The sequence below is a fragment of the Mustelus asterias genome, chromosome 27, assembly GCF_964213995.1.
Source record: "Mustelus asterias chromosome 27, sMusAst1.hap1.1, whole genome shotgun sequence".
NCBI lineage: Eukaryota > Metazoa > Chordata > Chondrichthyes > Carcharhiniformes > Triakidae > Mustelus > Mustelus asterias.
In genome coordinates this window covers 14,749,811-14,773,835 of record NC_135827.1, presented here as the reverse complement: position 1 = coordinate 14,773,835, position 24,025 = coordinate 14,749,811, and the positions used below count along the sequence as shown (strand labels likewise).

General features: G+C 45.2%; 1 protein-coding gene across 1 annotated transcript in view; it reads left to right on the top strand.

Moving 5' to 3' along the window:
* pknox2 (pbx/knotted 1 homeobox 2) overlaps positions 1-24,025 on the top strand; it is a 425,919-nt gene that overhangs the window by 324,147 nt on the left and 77,747 nt on the right. The window contains exons 7-8 of the mRNA XM_078198931.1: positions 10,225-10,396; positions 19,063-19,251. Coding sequence (XP_078055057.1) covers positions 10,225-10,396; positions 19,063-19,251 — 361 coding nt within the window. The remainder of the gene's footprint in view (positions 1-10,224; positions 10,397-19,062; positions 19,252-24,025) is intronic.

Below are 24,025 nucleotides of genomic sequence, written 5' to 3'. Positions count from 1 at the left end.
TAGTTGCTTCCCCTACTTACCTGGTGTCCTGTTTCCCTCTGTTATCAGCTGGTACTTCCAGCTATTTCTCAAAGAACAACCTAAACCTGCCAGAACAACTCAACTTTTTTCTTTAAAGGGATGTCGGCATCGCTGACCAGGCCAGCATTTGTCCCTAAATTGCTTCTGAACTTGCCACAGCTGTGGGTCTGGAGTCACATGTGGGCCAGACTGGGTAAGGTGGCAGATTTCCCTCCCTCACGGACATTCGGGAGCCAGCTGGATTTTTACCACAGTTGACAATAGTTTCATGGCCAGTATTACTGAGACAAGCTTTTAAATTCCAGATTTATTAATTGAATTTAAATTCCACCCACTGCCCTGGTGGGCTTTGAACCCATAATCCCAGAAGCAGTAGCCTGGGCCTCTGCTTTACTAGTCCAGTGACATTGCCATTGTCTCCCCTTGAGGCTAATGCCAGGTGCCGTTAGATTCTGTCTTGCAGCAAAATCTGGCCTATGAGAAATTATGGCCAGAATTCTTCGACCTTGCACGTGGCTGCGATTTTCCGGTTCCGCTGCAGTGAATGGAGATTTGGCTGAACGCCAAATTCCCTGTTCTCGCTAGTAGTGACGGCGGGGCGTGCGAGACCAGAGAATTTCGACCCATATATATATATTTTTTAATTTATGTTTTGTTTGTCTCTTCTGTTTCTTCAGCAAACCTTTTTTTTTCTCTATTTCTCCTCCTGTATCTATTTTGAATTTGCCTGCTTTAATTCATTCCCCCCCCAGCCTCAGTTTATCTGCTGTTCGTATCCCTACCCTTAAATCTCATTGCCTAAGGAAATTGCTGAAGGTGGTTGCCCTGTTCAGTCGGGTCTCCGATGCCCTATTTTCTCTCGCTGCACCATTATCAGCTTGCACTTGGAATTCAGGAAGGCGCAGTTAAATCTAGCTCAGATGTACTATGCTTTTCCAGGTCAGTTTCCTGAACCTCCCCTATTAACATGGAGGCTGCTCATTTGGAACAAATCACAGGGAACATCTGGTTTGGGGTTAAAGAGCACCATGTAAAAGAGCAGATTCAGTCCATTTGGGAGTGAATGAGACTGAAGCAATGAGTTGTTAAGTGGAAAACTGCCGGCAGTTGTAGCCTCTCTGTATTCCTGCCTGTGCTCTCTGCTGCCTCAGCTTGCTAGCAGAGCAGTGCTGAATGTGCTAAATTAGCCCATTACATGAATTCATTTGCCTTTATTAGGCAATGTCAAATCCTCTTTTTTTTATATTAGAGGCAGCGATCGACCTCTCAGTTGCCGCAAATGTCACAGCAGGTTTAGCTGCATATTTGTACATACACAAAGAGGATCAAATACCCTCTTAATTTCTCCACTCCACCACCCCCTCCTCCCCCACCCACTACCACCACTAAGCATAGCCAGTTAGTTCCCAAAAGAATATCTGCCTTGTCCTTTTTTTTGTGTGTGTGTGTTTTGATGTTTAGTTCACTGTTCTTAAAAAAAAAACTGGGACGAGTTAATATGTGTGTGTGGTGAGCGCAGGTCATCATGGGTTAGCAGTACTTGAACTCCTGACACCCAATATTTGATTGTCTTATTAATTCCAAGCAATTTGGTACCTATGTGTTGGGCCACTTTCAGTCTTCCTCTCATAATTGATCTTGAGGCTGTTAAATGGCAGGAGGAGGCATCTGTTGACCGTGAGGGCTCATAAGGTGCAGAAATTTCATATTGCTAATACTTGCTGGAATTTGCCTTTCATATCTTCCTGCCAGCTCCCCTGGGAGGAGGAGATCGAGGTGAGCACTGCTTATTTCCTTTCATTCCACTGTGATTCACAGGCTCACATTAAAGTGGGATCAGACAGATCAGTTTTATGATATGCAAAATCTTCACACGCGCACACATACACACACACCAAAAAATGGAGCTTTCTATTTCCACTTCGTCAGGAGTCCAAAATTAACAAAAAAAGTGATTTTTAAAAATAGAAGTGAAAGAGCCAACAAGCTTAGCTGTTCTGTCCGATAGGCTGGGTATAAAGTTGCGCTACTGCAAAACTAGTCAAGTCTGTGGACCAAACTCGATAGCCCGGTTTAATTTACAGAACCATTTCCAATTATCTCCTTCCCTTGGTGCGAAACTTACCATGTTTCTAATGTGGGTGGATTCAGAGTCTGAGGCTACTGTGGGAGAACTGCACATGTGCAGGATTGATGTGCCCAATTGTTGGTACAGACATGTGTGCCACTGATGCTGGTAGAATATCTTACAGACCATCTGAAATTTGCATTGCTTCCTGATAAATGCAGGCTGAGAATAATTTGGCATTTGTCTAATGGTGTTTGTCTCAGATGGCATGTTTTGCCCACGGATGCATTAATGCTACATCTTTTCATATGATTTGTCTTGTATTGTCCATCTGCAAGCAATTTGTCGTGAAAGACTGGTTTGTCTTGCAACGGAGCGGTTTGCTAGAGCACTTCAGAGAGCAGACTTAAGTGTTGACTGGGGCCTATTGTCAGCCAGATTGCATAGAGGTGTTGGGTTTCCTTCCCTGAAGGACATTAGCTGGGCTTTTTACAACAAATCACCTGCGTTTGCTCGTGCCTGTTCGCAAATTACCGGATTTGTTGAATGCTGTTTCTCAACTTGTCATGTCACCTTTAAATTCACAGCCGACGGGTTGTTACCCCGCTAATAAAGATAAAATCGCCATCCTCCTAGATGACCATAGGCTTCTCTCCCCTTTGAGGGGGGTGAGCTGACTGGTGGTGATTTAACCTGAGGGTCACCACACCTCAGGCGAGGGACAAAGTTGAGAAGGTGGGGCCTTCATGAATAACCTCAGCTGGTACGGGAATTGAGCCCACGCTGTTAGCATCACTAACCAGCTGTCCAGCCAGCTAAGCTAAACTGACCCCCTACCCCTCTAATACAAAAAGTGGGTATTGGTAGAGTTGGGGGGGGGGAGGTTATTATATAGAGTGGGCAAAACATTAGGCGTTAACGAGTGAATGGAAGAATAGCACACAATCAGCTAATGAAGCCGCACTATTATTCTGAAATTTACCCAAATGTTTTGATGGAAGTCATGACACCGGGACGGGCTGTATGGTGTAAAATACCAACATACATTATAATATCGGTATTTTATAATAGAGGCAAATTGGGCAATTAGTGCAGTTGACATCTGCTGTATCTGCGTAAGGAAAATGAAGGCCTGGAACTCAAAATCAGCAGAATAGAAAGGCGATGCCTGAATAAAATTTGAAAATAAGGTCACTCATACCCGTCCCTACATCCGCCATGAGCAACAACTCTGATTTTTCCTGTCTTTCTGCTACCGCCGCACCCCCACTCTCATGTTCAGTATTTGAGTGCATACTACAGACCCTCAAGGAAGGTGCTCTGGCCTTTGGAACTGGAGAAGGTAAAAACTTGAGTCTATGTAATACTGTGCATTTTGTTACGACTCCCAAATACACTTTTACAACCAGTAATTATTTATGAAGTATAGTCAGCAACTAACATTTATGATGCGCATCTAATTTAGTAAGCCTCCCTCTAAGGTGCTTCATTGGAGCATTACCAAACCAAATTCAACATCCGAGCCACAAAAGGGATATTAACCACAGGTGACCAAAACCAAAAGTGACCAAAGAAAGAGATTTTAAGTGTTTAAGAGAGAGATGGAAAGGTTTACGTTTTTAAAAGGTTCAAGTCTGTGAAAATTTCTCAAGGAGAGATGGGATATTTTGTCTCTGCTCTTCTTTAATTTTATTTATTAGTGTCACGAGTAGGCTTACATTTAACACTGCAATGATGTTACTGTGAAAATCCCCGAATCGCCACACTCCGCCGCCTGTTCGGGTACACTGAGGGAGAATTTAGCATGGCCAATGCACCTAACCAGCACGTCTTTTGGACTGTGGGAGGAAACCGGAGCACCCGGAGGAAACCCACGTAGACATGGGGAGAATGCACAGTTAGTGACCCAAGCGGGAATCGAACCTGGGTCCCTGGCGCTGTGAGGCAGCAGTGCTAACCACTGGGCCACTGTGCTGCCCATTTAGGGATGGACTTCCCACACTTCACTATTGAATACATGTCAGCCAATAGTGGACCAATCAAAAACAGAGATGCACAAGAGGCCTGATAAGAAGGAACGCAGAGATCTGTAATTTTCATTTTAGGGGTGGAGGTGGTTATGAAAATGGGCAAGAGCAAGATGGTGAAGGAATTTGAAAGCAAGGATGAACATTTTAAAATTGGGGTGTTGTCAAACCAGGAGTCAATATAGGTTTATGAGAACAGGGAGGAGGTGTGGACAGAGCTTGGTGGGAGGCAGGATATGAGCAACAGAGTTTTGCATGAGCTTGCGTTTACACAAGGTGGGAGGCGAGCCAAGGGAGCACTGGAATAATTGCAGGACAACAGTGACAAGGCCGACGGTTGCAGCAAAGGAGCTGAGGTGGGAGTGAAGACTGATGGAGTATGATGGAGGTGGAAGTAGCAAATCTGGGTGATGGACAGAATATGTGTATATGTGTGGAGCGACACGGTGGCACAGTGGTTAGCACTGCTACCTCACAGCGCCAGGGACCCAAGTTCAATTCCCGGTTTGGGTCACTGTCTGTGTGGAGTTTGATGCTCTCCCTGTTTCTGCGTGGGTTTCCTCTGGGTGCTCCGGTTTCCTCCCACAGTCCCAAGATATGTGGATTAGGTGGATTGGCCTTGCTAAATTGTCCCTTTGTCAGGGGACTCGCTAGGGTAAACGTTTGGGGTTATGGCTATAGGGTCTGGGTGGGATTGTGGTCGGTGCAGACTCGATGAGCCGAATGGCCGCCTCCTGCACTGTAGGATTTTATGATTCTATAAGGACTACAGCCTTTCAAGAAGGACCACCCCCGTTTTAATTTATTTTACAGGACGTGAGCATTGTTAGCTGTGCCAGTATTTATTGCCGACTCCTAACTCGCCTCTTTCAAAGGGCATTTGCGAGTCTACCACATTGCTGTGGGTCTAGAGTCGCATGTAGGCCAGACCAGGAAACGACTGCAGATTTCCTGCCCTAAGGTGAAGCAGATGGGTTTTTTTGTGACAATCCGCAATGGCTTCATGACATTTAATTACAGATTTTATTGAATTCAAATTGCACCAGCTGCCGTGGTGGGATTTGAACCCGGGTCCCCAGAGCATTACCCTGGGTCTCTGGATTACTAGTCACTGGTGACATTCCCAGTGCACCACTACCTCCCTCTGCCACCACAAGGGCAATTGGGGATGGGCAATAAATGCTGGCCTAGCCAATGACACCTACATCTCACAAATGAATGAAGGAGTAAGGAGCAAAGAGAGAGGTCTATGTGGGATGGAGGTGGTGGTAGTGGTGGGGGGAATGGGAGGGGGAGAGGAGATAGGGAGTGATAAATGTAGTCTAAAAAATGATCAGTCATATTTGAGTCATGAGTTTGCTTGATTGGGCCAAATGGGTCATAAGAAAGGTTGTTTATCACTTCTGGAATCTACTTGAACGCTATTTTACTAGCATTATTTCAGGAAGCAAGCTATTCAGTGAAACTAGGTGTTTCAACCTTTACAGCCTCTATAAACACCTTCTGTGCTTTGTAGAGTGGAAGCCGTGCATTGCCCAACTGCATCTGTGTTGGTGTCAGCCGAACTCATTCGATAGGACACTGAGAAATTACTTTCGGTTCGGGCAGCTGTTCCTAACAGCTGGAATGTGGTCCTGGAATTCCACTGATAAAGTTAGAGCCTGTTGGGGGCCTTTGCTGATTTTTGCCATAAACATGATTCAGTGGAATGAGAAATTCAGTTTAGCGGCGAGTTACAGCTCTAGGTTAGAGGTTATTATGTCATTACAGGGTTTTATAAGGAGAAGGAAGGAGCTGTTGACTCGCGCTCTTTGAGAAGTGCTTGGCACAGCTCACTCCATTCAATCAGAGTCTCTAACAAAGTTAGAGAGAACACTTCTTCCGTCCTCGGCTTACACAGGATTCACAGAATAGATTCCAGAGTTGGGAAGATAAGCTTATAAAACACTGGGCTATTCAATCCCTCATCACTGAAGAATCCTCCTCGCCAATACTTCGCTTTTGCTTGGATTTAACCTGGTTCTACAAATAATAGTGCAGCATTCCAATATTTAGACTACTTGGAATCATAGAATCCCTATAGTGCAGAAGAGGCCATTCAGCCCATCGGGTCTACACCGACTTTGACAGTGTTTCTTACCCAGGCCCCCTCCCCAGCCCTATCTCTGTAATCCCACATATTTCCTGTGGCTAATCCATCTCACCTACACATCTTTGGACACTAAAGGGGGCAGTTTACCATGACCAATCCACCTAACCTGCACATCTTTAGACACTAAGGGCCAGTTTAGCATGGCCAGTCCACCTAACCTGCACATCTTTGGACTGTGGGAGGAAACTGGAGCACCCGTAAGAAACCCATGAAGACATCGGGAGAACATGCAAACTCCACACTGACAGTCACACTATTTTGGCCAAAGGGTGAAAATGGATGCTACTAAATGGACACTGTTCTAATAAGAAACAACAAGTTGAAAATCCAGATTGAGAACACAATTTTTGGTCATTAATGGTTATTTGAACATGTCTTGAGCATGAATCAGAAATGTACAGGTCTAGCACTCAAGCACTGGACAATTTTTGTGGAGCCATGTAATTAGACTCCTTGCACCCACTTCCGACAGTTTTTGGAGTACTCTGGATGGCACACCACAGCAGTTTTCAGATGACTGAGCCTTGAAGATCAGGGTTCACAGGTTCTTGAATGCAGCCCTGGAGGTCCTAATGAAGAAGGTCCAAAGGAGTTGGGATGTCTGTAACCGCAGGATGGGGGAAAAGGACCACGTCCTTCTGTTCCTCTCTCCTGCAGCATCTGGTGCCCTCTGTGTGGCTTCATTCCCTTCTTCCATTCATTATCCAACCTAATGTGGGCTCTGAGAAAGATGCCCATATCCAGTCACTTCCTTTCCCTCAGTGACGGCTATAAGGTGGAGCAGCCCAACACTTGCTCATTCCAGATGAAGTCCTCAAGAGTATTTCTGGAATAAATGTTGCTTGAATCAGCACCATGTTCACTCCTAAGTGTGGGTTGCCGTTAGGAGGGGATCTTATCAGAGGCGCTAGCCTCTTACCAGATCTTATCAAAGGCGCTAGCCACCAAAATGAGTGCTAGCAGGCATTTCAAGTGATGGTCCGCTGTGTAACGATTCTCCGGGATGATGTTTCTAGCACTGGTTTTAATTTCTGTACCAAGATGGCTTTTTTCTTCAAACGGGCAAAACTAATGTTTCAGCTGAAGACCCACCTTGATCACCTCTTTTTAGCACCTAAAGTATTCGCAGAAAATCAATCCATTCTTCTTTTCACTTCAGACTGAATGAAAGTGTCAGCATTAAGAAATGAAAGATGTTTACCAGAGCCATGGGATAAGGGCTCATGAGGAACATGGTGGGAGGGTCTCGGATCTCTTCTTCCCTGGAAGAAGAGATCTGAGGAAAATGAAAAAGATGACTTGTTGCTGATTCAGCTGGTGCAGAACCTGGTTGGACCAGCAGTGGCCATGACATTAGTGACGATTTTGGAGATGTGCAAATGGGTGTTGTCATTGGACATGCAGGAGCTGACGTTCTTGTGGAGCTCGTGATACATCTGGAATGGGACCTGCAGTTGGGAATGCTTTGAAAGGCTGGGAATTACTCCAGATGACATTCCTCTTGGAGGTCTTTTCTCAGAACCATTAAAATCGACAGGACTGGTGGGCTTGTAGGCCATGGTGGAGGGGTAGGGGGTGGGGGTGGTGGAGAAGAGTGTAAAATTCCTCAGAGGGGCTCCCTGCTGGGTTCCTGTGCACCCCAACCTCTCTGCAATTCCACTCTGGTAAATTTTACCTTGACCCAATTATTGTCCACTTGAGGGCTGTTTCCCACTCAGCCTCCATTTTCCGGAGGAGTTCTGGGATATGGTGGGAACTCAAAATAAATTGGGTTCTGACCTTAAGTGGGAGGGATTGGGGTTGGGCCGGGGGGGGGGGGGGGGGGGGGGGGGGTGCCTCCATGAGTAACTCCATTTTAACTTCACCCATCCCAACCTAACGTCTCGTAACCACAGGATTTCACCACCCCGCACCATTGCCTCTGCCCACACCTCAAACTCTCTCTGTCCCTGATGGCCCGTACACTCCCTGACCTAATACCCCCAAAACGTACCTGTTCCTGAACTCGCGGGACTTGGGCTCCATGGACTGCTTGCAGTCCCAGTCCTGTCCACTGCAGCTTTTGGTGCTACATGGACCAGGGAGGTGCTGGCCAATCAGGTAGGTCAGCAGCTCTCTTAGGTGGGTCTTCCTCCTGAATGAAGGGCAGACGTCCCGCCTCCAGCCAATTAACAGATAGAGCGTTAAATCACTGCAGGGCAGGCGGTGTTAACTGGGTATGTTCCCCACTGACTCTGTGGGTGCAGGGACAGGAAGCTCCACCACACGAAATATCCTGGCCTATATCTTTAATAGAGTAACAGTGAAATGTGACGAATGTATATGGTTTGTTGAAGAACTGAATGTAATGAATGTAATGTCTTGGAACTGAGCACAGTTAAGCATTGTAAATATGACTTATTTTACAACGTTTGTAATTATTGCAAATGTCCTTTCTGCAATGGTTTATTTGAGTATTTATGAATAAAGTATATTTTTGAAATTAAAAAAAATAGACTATAACCTAGAAAGGAAAAACAGCAATAATGTGACATTTTAAGACACTCGGGGAATCTGTTTTTACATTTTAACTAAATGTACAAGTCACCTGCCTGTGGTCAGATAATGAATCCAGCAGAAATATTAAATTGGTAGCAGTTTTCATCTCATATACAGAAATAGCTAAACATCTAGAATTATTAAAATACACCATTGAAAATAGCTTGTTAGCATCAAAAACACTTCACTGATGGGGCTGTTCTAACGCAATGTTTATTAGAGACACTTGCTGCCTGTATTTCCAGTGATGGTTTGATTGTGTTGAGAATGATTACTCAACTTTGATGGGGGAATGTTAGTGATCAATGTTTTCTGATAACTTTGAGTGTTGTTCAACAGAGGCTTATTTCTCCAAAAAGGCATTGCTGGAATTTTCCCATTCTGGTTGAAGTGTAGCGATGAGGAATTGAAGGCAGTTTATGAAAGTTGGCTCCTTTACACCTGTCACCCGTCTCCTTGCCTAGATCTGTGAGCACCTAGTACTCCGTGAAACCAGTTTCAAGATTTGACAATCCCCACCTTGTCCAAGTGATCGTCAGTCAATGGAGTCCAGCCACTCCCTTTACTCCTTCATTGAAAATCTCACAGGGCCTTCAAGAGATCATTTGTTCCATCATGCCTGTGTTAGCCCTTTGAAGGAGCTATCCGATTAGTCCCGCTCCACCTGTTTTGTCGTCATAGTCCTGGAAATATATAAAGAGAGCAAGATGGCCTAAGTTATTGTTGGAAATGCCAGTTGATGTTGCGGTCTTGTTTCTTCTTGGAATTGGATTGAAACCAACAAACTGAAGTAAAGATTGGTCATATTGTGATGACTTGATTGGAATGTATATGATCCTGAGGGGTTTTGATGGGTGGATATGGAGAAGATGTTTCCTCTTGTAGAAGAATCTAGAACTAAGGGTTGCCCATGTAAGACAGAGGTGAGGTGAATTGCTTTCTCTGAGGGTATAATGAGCCTTTGGAACTCGCTTCCTCAAGAAGCAGTGGGAGCAGAGTCTTTGAATGTTTTCAAGGCAGAGGTAGATAGATTCTATGGGGGTGAAAGATTATTGGGGTTAGTCAGGAGGTTATAGTCAGATCAGCCATGATCTTATTGAATGGCTGAGCAGTTCAAAGGGCTGAATGGCATAGGATTTCTCTGGCCACTCACGCCCGCCGCCACTGCCAGAGAGGATGGAGAATTTGAAATCTCTGTTCACCGCAGCGGGACGGGAGAATCCCACTGGCATGACCAGCCAGAGAATTCTGGCCAATTGGTGTTCATTATTTTAGCTTGTGCTGTCACTGAAGTTGATTTCAATCCCCGAATATCTTCGCGTGAGTTTTATGAATACCTTTTGTTTCTCAATTTCTTGTTCAGTTGATTCAATAAGTCAAAAGTTGACCATTCCAATTCTGTTCTTTTCCTCCTCCAGACATCCGCTCTTTCCACTCCTCGCTCTTCTGTTTGAGAAATGTGAGCAGGCAACGCAGGGATCAGAGTGCATTACCTCGGCGAGCTTCGATGTGGACATTGAGAACTTTGTTCACCAGCAGGAGCAAGAGCACAAACCCTTCTTCAGCGATGATCCGGAGATAGACAGCTTGGTGTGTTACTCTTTGGTAGCTATTGATGGCCAAAAATACAAAACAGTATATTCCATATCAATGAGTAGATAAGTATAAGTGTAAGAGACTGTTTATGTGGTTCACTTTAATCATTAAAATTAATCAGTGTAACTAGTTTCTCCGTTAGAAATATGTTTAAGGCCTTTCAATGAAAGCCTTCTCTTCAACTTCTCTTATTGAACAACATTGGCAGGGGGGGAACTAAGTTGCCATTGTTGTAAAGCATCTACTGATAGGTTGACTGATTATGTGTGCTATATAGAGAATAAGAGTTCCTTTTTTTTCTAGCTGTTGTAACTTGATGTGCTCGAGAGTCAGACTGTGTGCAGACTCTCATCTCTCTAATCTACCGGGTTGGTTTTTGGGGTCAGACCTATGCAATTACTCACTCTTTTCAATTATTTTGTTACCACGGTTAGCATTGGTCTGCAAGGTCAGTCTGTCTTTCTCCCGCCCTCGCTTAACCTTTCCCTGTTGAAGTTGCCGACACCTTAATCGCAGTCTCTATTATTTTGCCCTGGTAACCATTTTTTTCATGGCAACTTTAGACAGAGAGTAGTGGCAGCTGGCTACTCAATCCAGAGGGTCAGTATGTGCCTGAACCTATTCCCACCTAGTGAGTATCCATCCTAATGTGCTTTACCACAGAGATTAGCATTAGTGATGGGAAAACCAACCTTCGTTTTTGTCTGATTTCTTGATTTCCCCTCACTAACTGACCCAACGAGTTGGAGCATCCTTGTGGACAATGCAGTTTCTAATCTGGTTTCAGTGATGAGAGTGGGGAAAGAATAGAATAGAATCCCTACAGTGCAGAAGGAGGTCATTCAACCCAAAGAGCTTGCACCGACAATAATCCAGGTCCTATCACCATAACCCCACGTATTTACCCTGCTCATCCCCCTGACACTAAGGGGCAATTTAACATGGCCAATCCACCTAACCTGCACATCTTTGGACTGTGAGAGGAAACCGGAGCACCCGGAGTAAACCCACGCAGACACGGTGAGAACGTGCAAACTCCACACTAATTTGAGTCACCGAAGGCCAGATTTGAACCCGGGCCCCTGGTGCTGTGAGGCAGCAGTGCTAACTGTGCCACAATCATCCTTTACAAAGAGAGTAACAGGAACTAGGAAGTGAGTTCCTGTTTTGTTGAGTAGCTCTAGACACCTTCTGAAGATTGGGATTAACTTGCAAAGATTTAAATTAAAATGACCTGACCCGTGTAGATGAAGCATCAACAGATTTGTGAGTGAGTGAATGGTCAAAGTTACTTAATTCACACAATCAATTTGCTCACTTATTTTTGTGTGTTGTCTACACAGCAGAGGCACCAAACATTGCGTTGTGTGATAGGTCAGTGCTGAGGGCAAGTGGCTGGAGTGTGGCCACTTCACTTCTCCTGTGTTTAAATATTCTTCTTTCAGCCTGGTGGCTGCCGGGACAGAGTGCAAATCCGAGCTGATGAGCTCTGAGTACTGAGCACCTAGGGCTCAAAACTGAGACTTGTAGGCCATGGATTTGAGCATACCAACAGTGACACTAATGATTGCTTACTCCAGGCAGTGATATTAGCTATGATCCTGGGGTGTTAACAGTGGATTATTACACAAACTGTAAACAGAGAGGTTGATTGGCAGTTTTTTATTGGAATACACTTTTAGGTTGTGACCACAAGTGCACGATTTAAGCTCTCTTTAAATTGGAGATTTCCGAACTGGGTGGTTCTGCAATTCATTGGCTGATCTGTCTCCTCAGCACCATTACTATCTGCTTTATGAATATTAATGAGGCCCGAAGGGCTGATGTAACATTTAATTATCTGTTAGCTGCTTTCAAAAGGAAGCATGGCAACAGGAAAAAATGTTGCTTTGGGCATTGTCAGTGCAATGTGTGTGTACGTGAGGGAGGGGAAAGTGGGGAGTGTGGGGGTGCGAGAAGGAGAGGAGGGAGGATATCTAACTAGTTGTGTGGTTATGTTGTATGAATGGTTTAGTGAGAGAGTCCAATCAGTCAGTGCAATTGCCTAGACTGTAAAAGAAATTACTTCATTTTGCCAATTAACTCCAAATACAAGGACCCAGATCACAGTGGTTAGCACTGCTGCCTCACAGCGCCAGGGACCCAGGTTCAATTCCGGCCTTGGGGTGACTGTCCATATGGAGTTTGCACCGTCTCCCCGTGCCTGCATGGGTTTCCTCCAGGTGCTACAGTTTCCTCCCATAGTCCAAAGATGTGCGTGTTAGGTTGATTGGCCATGCTCAATTGCCCCTTGGTGTCCCAAGATGTGCAGGTTAGGGGGATTGACCATGCTAAATTGCCCCTTAGTGTCCCAGGGTGTGTAGGTTAGGTGGATTAGCCATGAGAAATGTGTGGGGTTACGGGAATTTGGGGGGGTGGGGGGGGGGGGTGGAGAAGGCATGGGTAAGATGCTCTGTCAGAGAGTCAGTGTAGACTTGATGGGCCGAATGGCCTCTTCTGCACTGTAGGGATTCTATGATTCTACAGTGTAAAAAGCTTACTCCCAAATTAAAGCACTGACACTTAGCTCAGAGGATTGTCTTTCTCCAATTGGTTGGGCTCATTCATTTCAACACTGAAATTTGGAGGACCAGAATGCCTTATCCATTCTTGCTGCTTCACAAAAGTTGTTTTATATTTTTCAGGCTCTGGGAAGCTGTTGTATTCGGTCACTTTGCCCCCAATGGGAGCATGGGAGTGACCTTTAGCCAGTGGAAAAATCAGGGAATTTGCTGAATTTAATGGCAGGGCTGCATTGGAACTTTCTTTCTCTATTACATGTCCGGCAGCTGGGTAAGATTGAAAGGCTGAACCAGCTATCGGGTGGGAAGACCTGCGGCAGAGGGCTACAACCTGGGAGGAGATTGTCGGGAAGGGAGAGGGGAAGGTTGCTTGGGGAGGAAATCTTGCATTCGCCTCGCACCACGGGATTGGCTGATGATCAGATTGCGGGAAGAATTGGCGTCCAAATTGTGGCTGGGGCAAGTGGGCAGGGCAATAGGAATGACGACGCTGAAGTTTGGATCAGGCAGAGGTCAGCCAATCATGGGGGATGAAGATCTGATCACTGAGAGGTCAGTGACCATGGCGAGTGCTGAAGGTCGGATATCAGGGCAGAAGGGTGATCACTGCACATAAACAAGGGTATTCAAAGGAAACACCCCTGTTCCTCTCGGCCCACAAGCAGTGTTGGATATGTCCTTACCTGCAAGTGCTCCTACTGTGCTACGTTGAGGGTTTTGGCAGCAGTATTCAGGCATTACTTTACGTGGGATCAAAACCGGCAGGTGGAATGAAAACAAGGCTGGAGAAGCTGACTGTGCCGGGGAGGGTGGGATTGCTGTGCCCTAAAAGGCAATAGGTAGCCCGTAACATTTGCGATGGTTTGGACAGTCTGTCATATTTCATAATTGCTGAGCTTTCCACGGGCCTGTACATTTGCAGAGTAATTAGAAAAGGTCAGAATTCATCATTATCCACCAAATCAGCCAGAAAGCACTGTGAAGTCAATTAATTTTGCATCTGTATTTTTTATGACCCGTTCAATTTTTACATCCGACTGTAGGTCTTTATCAGGATAGATATACTGCAGCAGGACAGTAAATGAGAATCTCTGCACAAATGAGCTGCAGTAATTGGCATATTTATTAACTGCCCCCTCCCCATGCCCTTGTACTGTGACTTAAACAACAAGCTCCTCTCTCTTGGGTTGTAGCTTTGGAGCTGTATTTAATCCCTGCTTTACTATAGTGGAAATTTGATCCAAAGCTCCTTGCTCCTCGCTTGTTTGGTGGGGATCAGCTACTGGGGTTTTATTACTAGGAATGCACAGGTATTCATATCTGGAACCCAAGTCGAGTATTATCCACAAACGGAGATTCTCTGCACAGTTAACTCATTAAAATAACACGGCACACCTAGTTAAAAAAATGGCTTGCTCGTTTATATCAATGCCCTGTAGCACCACTGCCTTTGCATGCTAAACAAGAGTAAAGATGTTGGGTGTGGCTTACTGGGTAACATTCTTGCTCCTAAGGTCGTGGGTTCTTTGATTCTGGCTTATAGAATCCCTACAGTGCAGAAGGAGGCCATTCGGCCCATTGAGTCTGCACCGACCACAATCCCACCCAAACCCTATTCCCGTCATCCCACATATTTACCCTGCTAATCCCCCTGTCACTAGGGTCAATTTACTATGGCCAATCAACCTAACCCGCACATCTTTGGACTGTGGGAGGAAACCGGAGCAGCCGGAGGAAACCCGCGCAGACACGGGGAGAATGTGCAAACTCCATACAGACAGTGACCCAAGCCGGGAATCGAACCCAGGTCCCTGGTGCTGTGAGGCAGCAGTGCTAACCACTGTGCCACCTTGCTGCCCTAATAAACTTTAAACTTTCCTTCCCTAAAGGACATTGGTGAACCAGGTGGGTTTTCCGACACTCGACAATGGTTTCATGGTCATCAGTAGATTCTTAATTCCAGATTTTTTTTAAAAATTGAATTCAAATTCCACCATCTGCCGTGGCAGGATTCAAACCCGGGTCCCCAGAACATTAGCTGAGTTCCTGGATAATACCACTAGGCCACTGCCTCCCATTTTTATAAGGAGAGACTGAGTGGACTGGGACTATACTCGTTGGAATTCAGAAGAATCAGGGGAAATCTTACAGAAACATATAAGATTATGATGGGAATAAATAAGGTAGAAGTAGGGAGGTTGTTTCCACTGGCAGGTGAAACTAGAACTCGGGGGCATAGGCTCAAAATAAGGGGGAGCAGATTTAGAACTGAGTTGAGGAGGAACTTCTTCACACAAAGGGTTGTGAATCTGTGGAATTCCCTGCCCACTGAAGCAGTTGAGGTTGCCTCATTGAATGATTTTAAGACCAAGATAGATAAATTTTTGAACAGTAAAGGAATTAAGGGTTATGGTGAGTGGGCGGGTAAGTGGAGCTGAGTCCACTAAAAGATCAGCCATGATCTTATTGAATGGCGGAGCAGGCTCGAGGGGCCAGATGGCCTGCTCCTGCTCCTAGTTCTTATGTTCTTGTGTTCAATTCTCACTCCAGAGCACAAAATCCAGGCTGACACTTCAGTGCTGCATGGTTGGAGGTGTAATTCACTTGTGTGCTCTGCTTGAAGGCAGGTCCTTGACACACTGTCCGCTGCTGCTGCATCCTGAGCTGTTTTCTCGACAGTTTTTTTTGTCAGTGATGTTTTGCCATTGCCTTCCACTCTCAGGAACAAAGCAGGGAGGCAGGGAAGGACTTGCTGAAACTATATAAGGTGCCAGTTAGAAGACACCTGGATACAGTGAAAAGTTTTGGTCCCCTTATCTAAAGAAAGATATACTAGCATTGGTGGCAGTCTAGAGAAGGTTCACTAGGTTCATCCTGGGTATGGAGGGATTTTCTTATGAAGAGAGGTTGAGTAGGTTGGGCCTGCGCTCATTGGAGTTTGGAAGAATGAGAGGTGACCTAATTAAGACATATAGGATTCTTAGAGGGCTTGACAGAGTAGATGCTGAAAGGTTGTTTCTCCTCGTGAGAAAGCCGAGGACCAGAGGGCATAATCTCAGAATGAGGGGTTGCCCATTTAAAACCGAGATTAGGAGGTGTTTCTTCTCCAAGGGGAGTGAATCTGTGCAATTCTTTTACTGCAGGGGCTGTGGAGGCTAGTTAATATGTTCAAGGCTGAGATAGACAGATTTTTAATCAGTAAGGGAATCCAGGGATATGGGGATAAGGCGGGAAATGGAGTTGAAGATGATCACACCAGATCAGTCATGATCTCGTTGAATGTTTCAGAAGACTTGATGGGCCAAATGGCCTACTTCTGCTCCTGTTTTATGGTCCCACGGCACTGTTTTGCAGGTGAAGAGGAGTTCTACTTGTTGTCCTGGCCAATACTGGTATAAAAGTACCACAAATTCAGCTATCCAAAAACCAGCATTGGCCAAAAATCAGACACTGTTTTTAAGTGGGCCACGCAATAATTTTGAGTGCTATTAAATGAGTGAGGAAATTGCCCGGCTTGTTAGGGGAGTTGCTGCATCAGTGTGGTGGCATGTCGAAGAATTATCTGCCTTGAGCACCTGTCATTTCCTCAATCTGAGTGGTCAGAGTGACCCTTGATCCCACCTGACCCTTGATCCCACCTGACCCAACTCCGAAAGATTCGGGGAGTTGCACTTCTCTGCACACCTTGCATCTTTGGTGCCCCAGTGCCCTGAAGTGAACATAGTTTTTAGTTGTGGCTTTACCAATGCACTATATCCAGCTTCAATGTGGCTGCCTTAGACTTGATGGCTGTCAATCTGTATCCAATTAAAGTACAGGGACATTGATTGTAAATAGTGGAGGTTGAAGCGCTGATCCTTGCAGTAATCCAATAGTGCTAACCACTGTGCTACCGTGAGGTGGCAGAGTGGCACAGTGGTTAGCACTGCTGCTTCACAGCACCAGGGACAGGGGTTTGATTCCTGGCTTGGGTCACTGTCTGTGTGGAGTCTGCACATTCTCTCCTTGTTTGCGTGGGTTTCCTCCGGGTGCTCCGTTTTCCTCCCACAGTCCAAAGATGTGCGGGTTATGTGGATTAACCATGCTAAATTGCCTATTAGTGTCTGCGGGATTAGCTAGCGTAAATACATCAGGTTGCGGGAATAGGGCTTGGGTGTAATTGTGGTCGGTGCAGACTCAATGGGCCAAATGGCCTCCTTCTGCACTATAGGGATTGTTCCGAAAACCAGCACAGTCTCAGTCCTGCGATTGCCGGTTTGGAGACACACTACCTGTACTTATTTCCTGGCCAACGCCACTAAAACAGGTTATCTGGCCATTCTCACATTATTGCTTCTAGAACTTGCCATGTATATTGGCCGCTGGGTTTCCCTATATTAAGACAGTGAGCACGTATCAAAAATCTGTCCCCTTGGTCGTAGATTTTTCTTGAGAGATCCTGAGGTTGTGAAAGTTACTATCGATGTGCAAGACTCTCTTAATGGATAAACTAGTCTAATGTCTTAAATGCATCTCTTCTGTCATTAAGAAACCTTGATGAAAGGTCAGGGCTCAGAGTGCAGGATACCAGTGTAATTTGTAATGGTTATAGTTCTGAATCTCATCCTGAGAAGCCGAGAATCAATAATTATCATTTATGGGTTGGTAGCAGCAAAAAATGATCGTGAAAGCCCTCAGGCTGTTTTGTCAACCCACTGGTGCCTTTTCAAGAAAGTAACTGCGACAGCTACCCAGTCAGCTGCAGCCCACATTGTTAGCTCAATAGCTGCTGTTATAGTCAAGGACACAAATCAGCATCAGAAGCGTTGACTAGAAGCATTCAGAGAAAAGGTCCACACCACCGACAGTTCACAGCAACCTGTGATCAAGAAACAAGTCTTTTCAACATTGGAGGAATATATGAACCATGTAGTTAGCGCTCAGGAGCAAAGAGTAGCAAATGGAGGCTAAATTGGCACCATCACAATGATACAGCAGAAACCAAAAAGATGACTGATTAACACCATATAAATGATGTTTTCTTCTATAATGCATGTTCGTTTTTATATGATGTGCCCTGGACATAAATAACAGTTCACTGCCTTGCACAGTGGAGCTCATTTAAGATTATTCTTACTGGTAACAGTCTAGCTAGTGAAAACTGAGAGAAGATTTTACTGATGGGGCACAGGTGTACACTCGAATCAGATGCATGCATGTACACATGTAAGCATGTACATATACACACATGCAGGCATGTACATATACACACATGCAGGCATGTACATATACACACATGCAGAATCTCTCCCAGTAGTGGTTTTGGGCAAAGATCAAAAGCTGGCTGATTTTTCCCCTTGTTGAAACTAATTTTAATGTGCTTTCTGAGAGTAACTAATTGGTCATTAAAACTGGGACCTTCCGACCTGTGTGACTCTGTATTACAAAAGGTAGCGTATGTTTGACTACTTGTAATCTGAGTAGGCAACTGTTGCTTCAAGTCTCATTCACTCACCACTGCTGTGCTTGCTAATCTGCATTGCCTCCCCTTGATCTGGCAATCCTTGAATTTTAAAATACTCATCCTTCTTTACCAACCCCTCCATGGCCTCTCCCCTTGCCTCTCCTGGCCCATCAGCCCTTTGAGATCTCCGCACCGCTTTGCTTCTGGTCCCTTGTGAATCCCTAATTTTAATCACTCCCACCATTAGAGACGTTTTGCTATGTTAAAGGTAGTGTGTAAATGCGAGTTGTTGTTATTGAATAAGTGCCCCTTTCTGAAGAAAATTGAGTGACAAATAAATTGCATCCCCCAAGGTAAAGTTCTGAGCATGAAGTTGTGTGGACTGGCTACTGAACACAAACAAATCGCGGTGTTGTCACCTTGCCCAGAGTTGACCGCAGGCTGGTGAAGCAGTGACAAAATGTGGGTTTCTTCCACAATACGGCCTTCAAATGTGGTGAAGGAACTTGCTTTTTGAGTTGCCTATGGAAATGTGCAGTGTGTGAACTAGCCACCTTGACCATGCTGAAGATGACAAGATTGATCGTCTTTCTCTCTCTCTCTCTCTCCTTTTCTTTCTCTCCTTTGCTCTCCCCCTCTCTCTCTCTTACCTGCAGATGGTTAAAGCCATTCAAGTTCTGCGAATCCATCTGCTGGAGTTGGAGAAGGTCAATGAACTTTGCAAAGACTTCTGTAACCGCTACATCACCTGCCTCAAGACCAAGATGCACAGCGACAACCTCCTGCGGAACGACCTGGGAGGCCCGTACTCGCCAACAGCAGTGTCACACACCCTCCCAGCGCAGGTAGGATGGCTGAAAACAAACTTAAAGTTACTTTCCAGGTGAAATGAATTTTGAAGGAAGATCAGTAGACTGACACCAGCTGCACCCCCCACTGCAGCCACCATGTGCTGTTTGCCTGTCAAACAGTTTGAGACCCACCTGTGTGTGAAAGCTGAGATCCTACGTTGTGCATTTATTAGGTGCAGGGTTATGTAATGGAGGTATTCTCAATGTTAAATCATAGAAATCATAGAAACCCTACAGTGCGGAAGGAGGCCATTCGGCCCATCGTGTCTGCACCGACCACAATCCCACCCAGGCCCTACCCCCACATATTTACCCGCTAATCCCTCTAACCTACGCATCCCAGGACTCTAAGGGACAATTTTTAACCTGGCCAATCAACCTAACCCGCACATCTTTGGACTGTGGGAGGAAACCGGAGCACCCGGAGGAAACCCACGCAGACACGAGGAGAATGTGCAAACTCCACACAGACAGTGACCCGAGCTGGGAATCGAACCCGGGACCCTGGAGCTGTGAAGCAGCAGTGCTAACCACTGTGCTACCGTAAAGAATTGGCTAGGTAACTATTGGATTACTGCAAGGATCAGTGCTTCACCCTCCACTATTTACAGTCAATGTCAATGGCTTAGGTGAGGGAGCCTAATACAATTGTGTCCACCTTTGCTGATGATGAAGTTAATGAGCAAAGTAATCTGTGGAGGGAAATCAAAGAGGCTGCAAATGGATATAAATATAGATCGAGTAAGTGGGCAAGAACATATGAATAGGAGGAGGCCACTCAGCCCATCGAGCCTGCTCCACCATTCAGTGCGATCATGGCTGATCAGGCACTTCAGTGTCTTTTGCACCCACTATCCCCATAACCCTTTATGTTATTGTTAATCAGGAATCTATCAACCTCTGCTTTAAACATACTCAATGACTGAGCTACCACCACCCTGGGGTAGAGAATCCCAAAGATTCACAACCCTCTTATGAGGTGTGTGTGTGTGGGGGGGGGGGGGGGGGAAGAAAGCATTCTCCTCATCTCAGTCCAAAGTGGCATCCCCCTTATTTTGAATTATGCCCCCTGACTCTGGACTCCACAACCAGCGTCTACCTTGTCTATTCCTCTAAGTATTTTGTAGGTTTCAACGAGATCACCTCTCATTCTTTGAAACTCTTGAGAATACAGGCCCAGTTTGCCCAATCTCTCTTCATAAGACAGTCCCGCCACTCCTGGAAGGAGAATATGGCAGATAGAATATAATGTGGAGAAATGTCATCTTATTCACTGCGATAGCAAAAATAGAAAAGCAGCATATTTTTAAGTGGTGAAAGAATGAGAAATATTAGGCAAGATGCTCTCTGAGAGTCGGTGCTGCCGTCTTGATGGATCGAATGGCCTCCTTCTGCACTGTAGGGATCCTATGGTTCTATTCAGGGACACTTGGGCATCTTGTACGCAAGTCAAAGTTAACATGCAGGTGTAGCAAGCAATTATGAAAGCAATTGGTATGTTAGCCATTATTACCAAGGGATTGGAATGTAAAACAAAATAAATCTCACTGCAATTATAGAGGGCCCTGGTTTGACCTGGAGTGCTGTGTACAGTTTTGGTTTCCTTGCCTAAGGAAAGATGAACTTGTTTCAGAGGGAGTGTAATGAAGGTCCATCAGACTAATTCCTGGGAAGAGGAGAGATTGTGAAGAATGGACCATGTATTCCCAGTGGTTAACACTACTGCCTCACAGCACCATGGACCTGGATTTGATTCCCGGCTTGGGTCACTGTCTGTGCGGAGTCTGCACCTTCTCCCCCTGTCTGCATTGGTTTCCTCTGGCTGCTCTGGTTTCCTCTCTTAGTCCGAAAGACGTGCTGGTTAGGTGCATTGGCCATGCTAAAATTCTCCCTCGGTGTACCCAAACAGTTGCCAGAGTGTGGCGACGAGGAGATTTTCACAGTAACTTCATTGCAGTATGAATGTAAGCCTACTTGTGACACCAATAAATAAACTAAATTTTAAAATTTATTCTGTAGAATTTAGAAGAACTAGAAATGATCTAATTGAAAGATAGAAAACAGAGGGTCTTGAAAAAGTAGATGCTGGAAGGATGTTCCCCCTAGCTGGAGAGTCTAGAGCTAGTGTTCACAGCAATGATGCCCCCAGTTGTGCGCAGCCTGTTTATTTCAATATGTGATACAGTGGCCACATGCATGCACGGCTGAAAGAGAACAGTGGGCCGCAGTCTCAAAATAAAGGGGTGGCCATTTAGGACTGAGGTGAGGAGGCATTTCCTCAGTCAAAACTGTGAATTTTTGGAACTCGCTATTTCAGAGAGCTAAGAATGCTTTGGCTGTTGAATATACTCAAGAGATCAACAGAGGTTTTGGCTACTGATGGCTATAAGGAGCGTGCAGGAAGATGGAGTCAAGGTAGAAGATCAGCCATGATTTTATTGAATGAGGGAGCAGGCACGAAAGGGACAAATGGCCTTCTCCGTATCTTAAGTTTCAAATGTTCCTGCACCATGACAACAGGATATGAATGCCATCAATGTTTTGATGATTACTGTTAAATGCGTTGATGAGTATTAACTTGCAATTTTGTGGATTAGAATCTGCCTGATTTCTTTCACCCTATCACAGTTTGTTACCTCCCTCCTCCCCACAAATCATCCCCAATGTTTTTCTATTTCTGTACCTGTTGAAAACTGTTGTATCTCAAATATATTATTGTTCTGATGACCAGTCAATCACCTGAACAGTTATCTTTTTTTTAAAGTTAATTTTTTAGTCACAAGTAGACTTACAATAACATTGCAATGAAGTTACTGTGAAATTCCCACACGATGGCGCCTGCTTGGGTCAATCCACCTAACCTGCACATCTTTGGAGTGTGGGAGGAAACCGGAGCACCCGGAGGAAACCCATGCAGACACAGGGAGAACGTGCAAACTCCACACAAAGTTAAAAGTTTATTTATTCGTCACAAGTAAGGCTTACGTTAACACTGCAATGAAGTTACTGTGAAATTCCCCTAGACTCAAACTGGGAATCAAATCCGGGTCCCAGGTGCTGTAAGGCAGCAGTGCTTGCCACTGTGCCACCGTGCTGCCCCATTTCCCTCTCCATCTCCGGACCATCTGAATTTTAGCAAATATATATTTTTAATGTTTCTGCATCGTACAGAGCGTGTGAAAGTTTGCAGCATCTCTCGCCAGTCCCTGCACCCTCTTGGGCACTGTGCCCACATCTGTTGGTGATTCTCAATATCCCTGAAAATTAGTCTAAAGCAGCGAGGAATATTAAAAACATTGCATCCGTGGGAAAATGTCCCTCAGTGTTAATGAAATAATTCCTGCCAGCGGTTGTGCGATGGACATTTTAATTAAATGCCGGCCACTCACCATCAGCACTGTAGCCTTGTTGCTGCTGGCAAAGTTAAACACAGCACAGCAGCCGGGGTCAAGTCGCACAGCTCCCAACTGTTTTTTGGAGACTTAAAGTATTTTGGGCCCCGAGTTCTGTCTTTTAAGAAGAATTGATTCATTCAGTTGGTAAATATACTGCCGAATATTGGACTGAGCTAAGCAGATGGCATTAGTGTCAGCTGCGTTACTAAGGGGTATATTAGAATTCCTAGTGGGTGAAGGAGGAGTCCGGAAGTCGCTCTTTATTTGACTTTAGATTTATTCACAGCTGACTGTGCAGTGCTTCACTGTCAGTGGTTCCGTCTTTTAGAGGAGACATTAAACCGAGGCCCCACCTAGCCTCCTGGATAGACATAAAAGACCCCATGGTTCTATATCAAAAAAGAGCAGGAGAGTTTTGCCAGCATGTATCCTTCTAAGAGCATCATTAAAGTATATTATCTGATTCTTGCATTACAACAACTTGCAAAACAAGCACATCATTGTCTGTAGAGTGTTTTTGGGATGCGCTAAGGTCATGAAAGGCACTGTACAAATGCAAAATACTTTTATTGCCTGTGCAGTGGTAAGGAATTGACACAAAAGGCCCGATTAAGGGACTGTATCGGCAATCAAAACAGTAGTCTGTACAAAGTATTGTGATGAATTTGGCTTGGCTGAAGGCTCTTGCATTGTGCTACATCAGGAGCTGGGCTGAGTAACTTGGCCTTAGCAAACCAGAGGACCAAGAGGAACGGCGTGCTTCAGAATATCCGACCGTATTGCACTTTATTGAGGATTTAGAGGAGCTGCCTGATTATAAGACCTGAATTGCCTTTGCCTTTTTGCAATAACGGCGGTTCATGATTAGAATAGAATCTGAGAGCACAAAAGAAGGCCCTGTCGCAATTTGGCCCTCAGAAGGAGCTATCTGAATAGTACCACGCCCCTGCGATGCCCCAGTATATAAATCGTACATATTTAATATACAATTATCCAGCTGCATATATGAAGTTAAAGCACAACTGACTGCTTCTTAAGATAAAACTGGGAAGGGCAGAATTTGATCAGTTTGCATTGACAAAATATTTTGTCCATATTGGTATGACACAGTTTATATCTTGGTATCATAGAACCATTGGATCCCTACAGTCCAGAAAGAGGCCATTTAGCGCATTGAGCCTGCACTAACAACAATCCCACCCAGGCCCTTATGCCCGTAACCCCACACATTTACCTTGCTAATCTCCCGACACTAAGGGGCAATTTACCATGACCAAGCAACCTAACCTGCACATCTTTGCATTGTGGGAGGAAACCGGAGCACCCGGAGGAAACCCATGCAGACACGGGGAGAACGTGCAAACTCCACACAG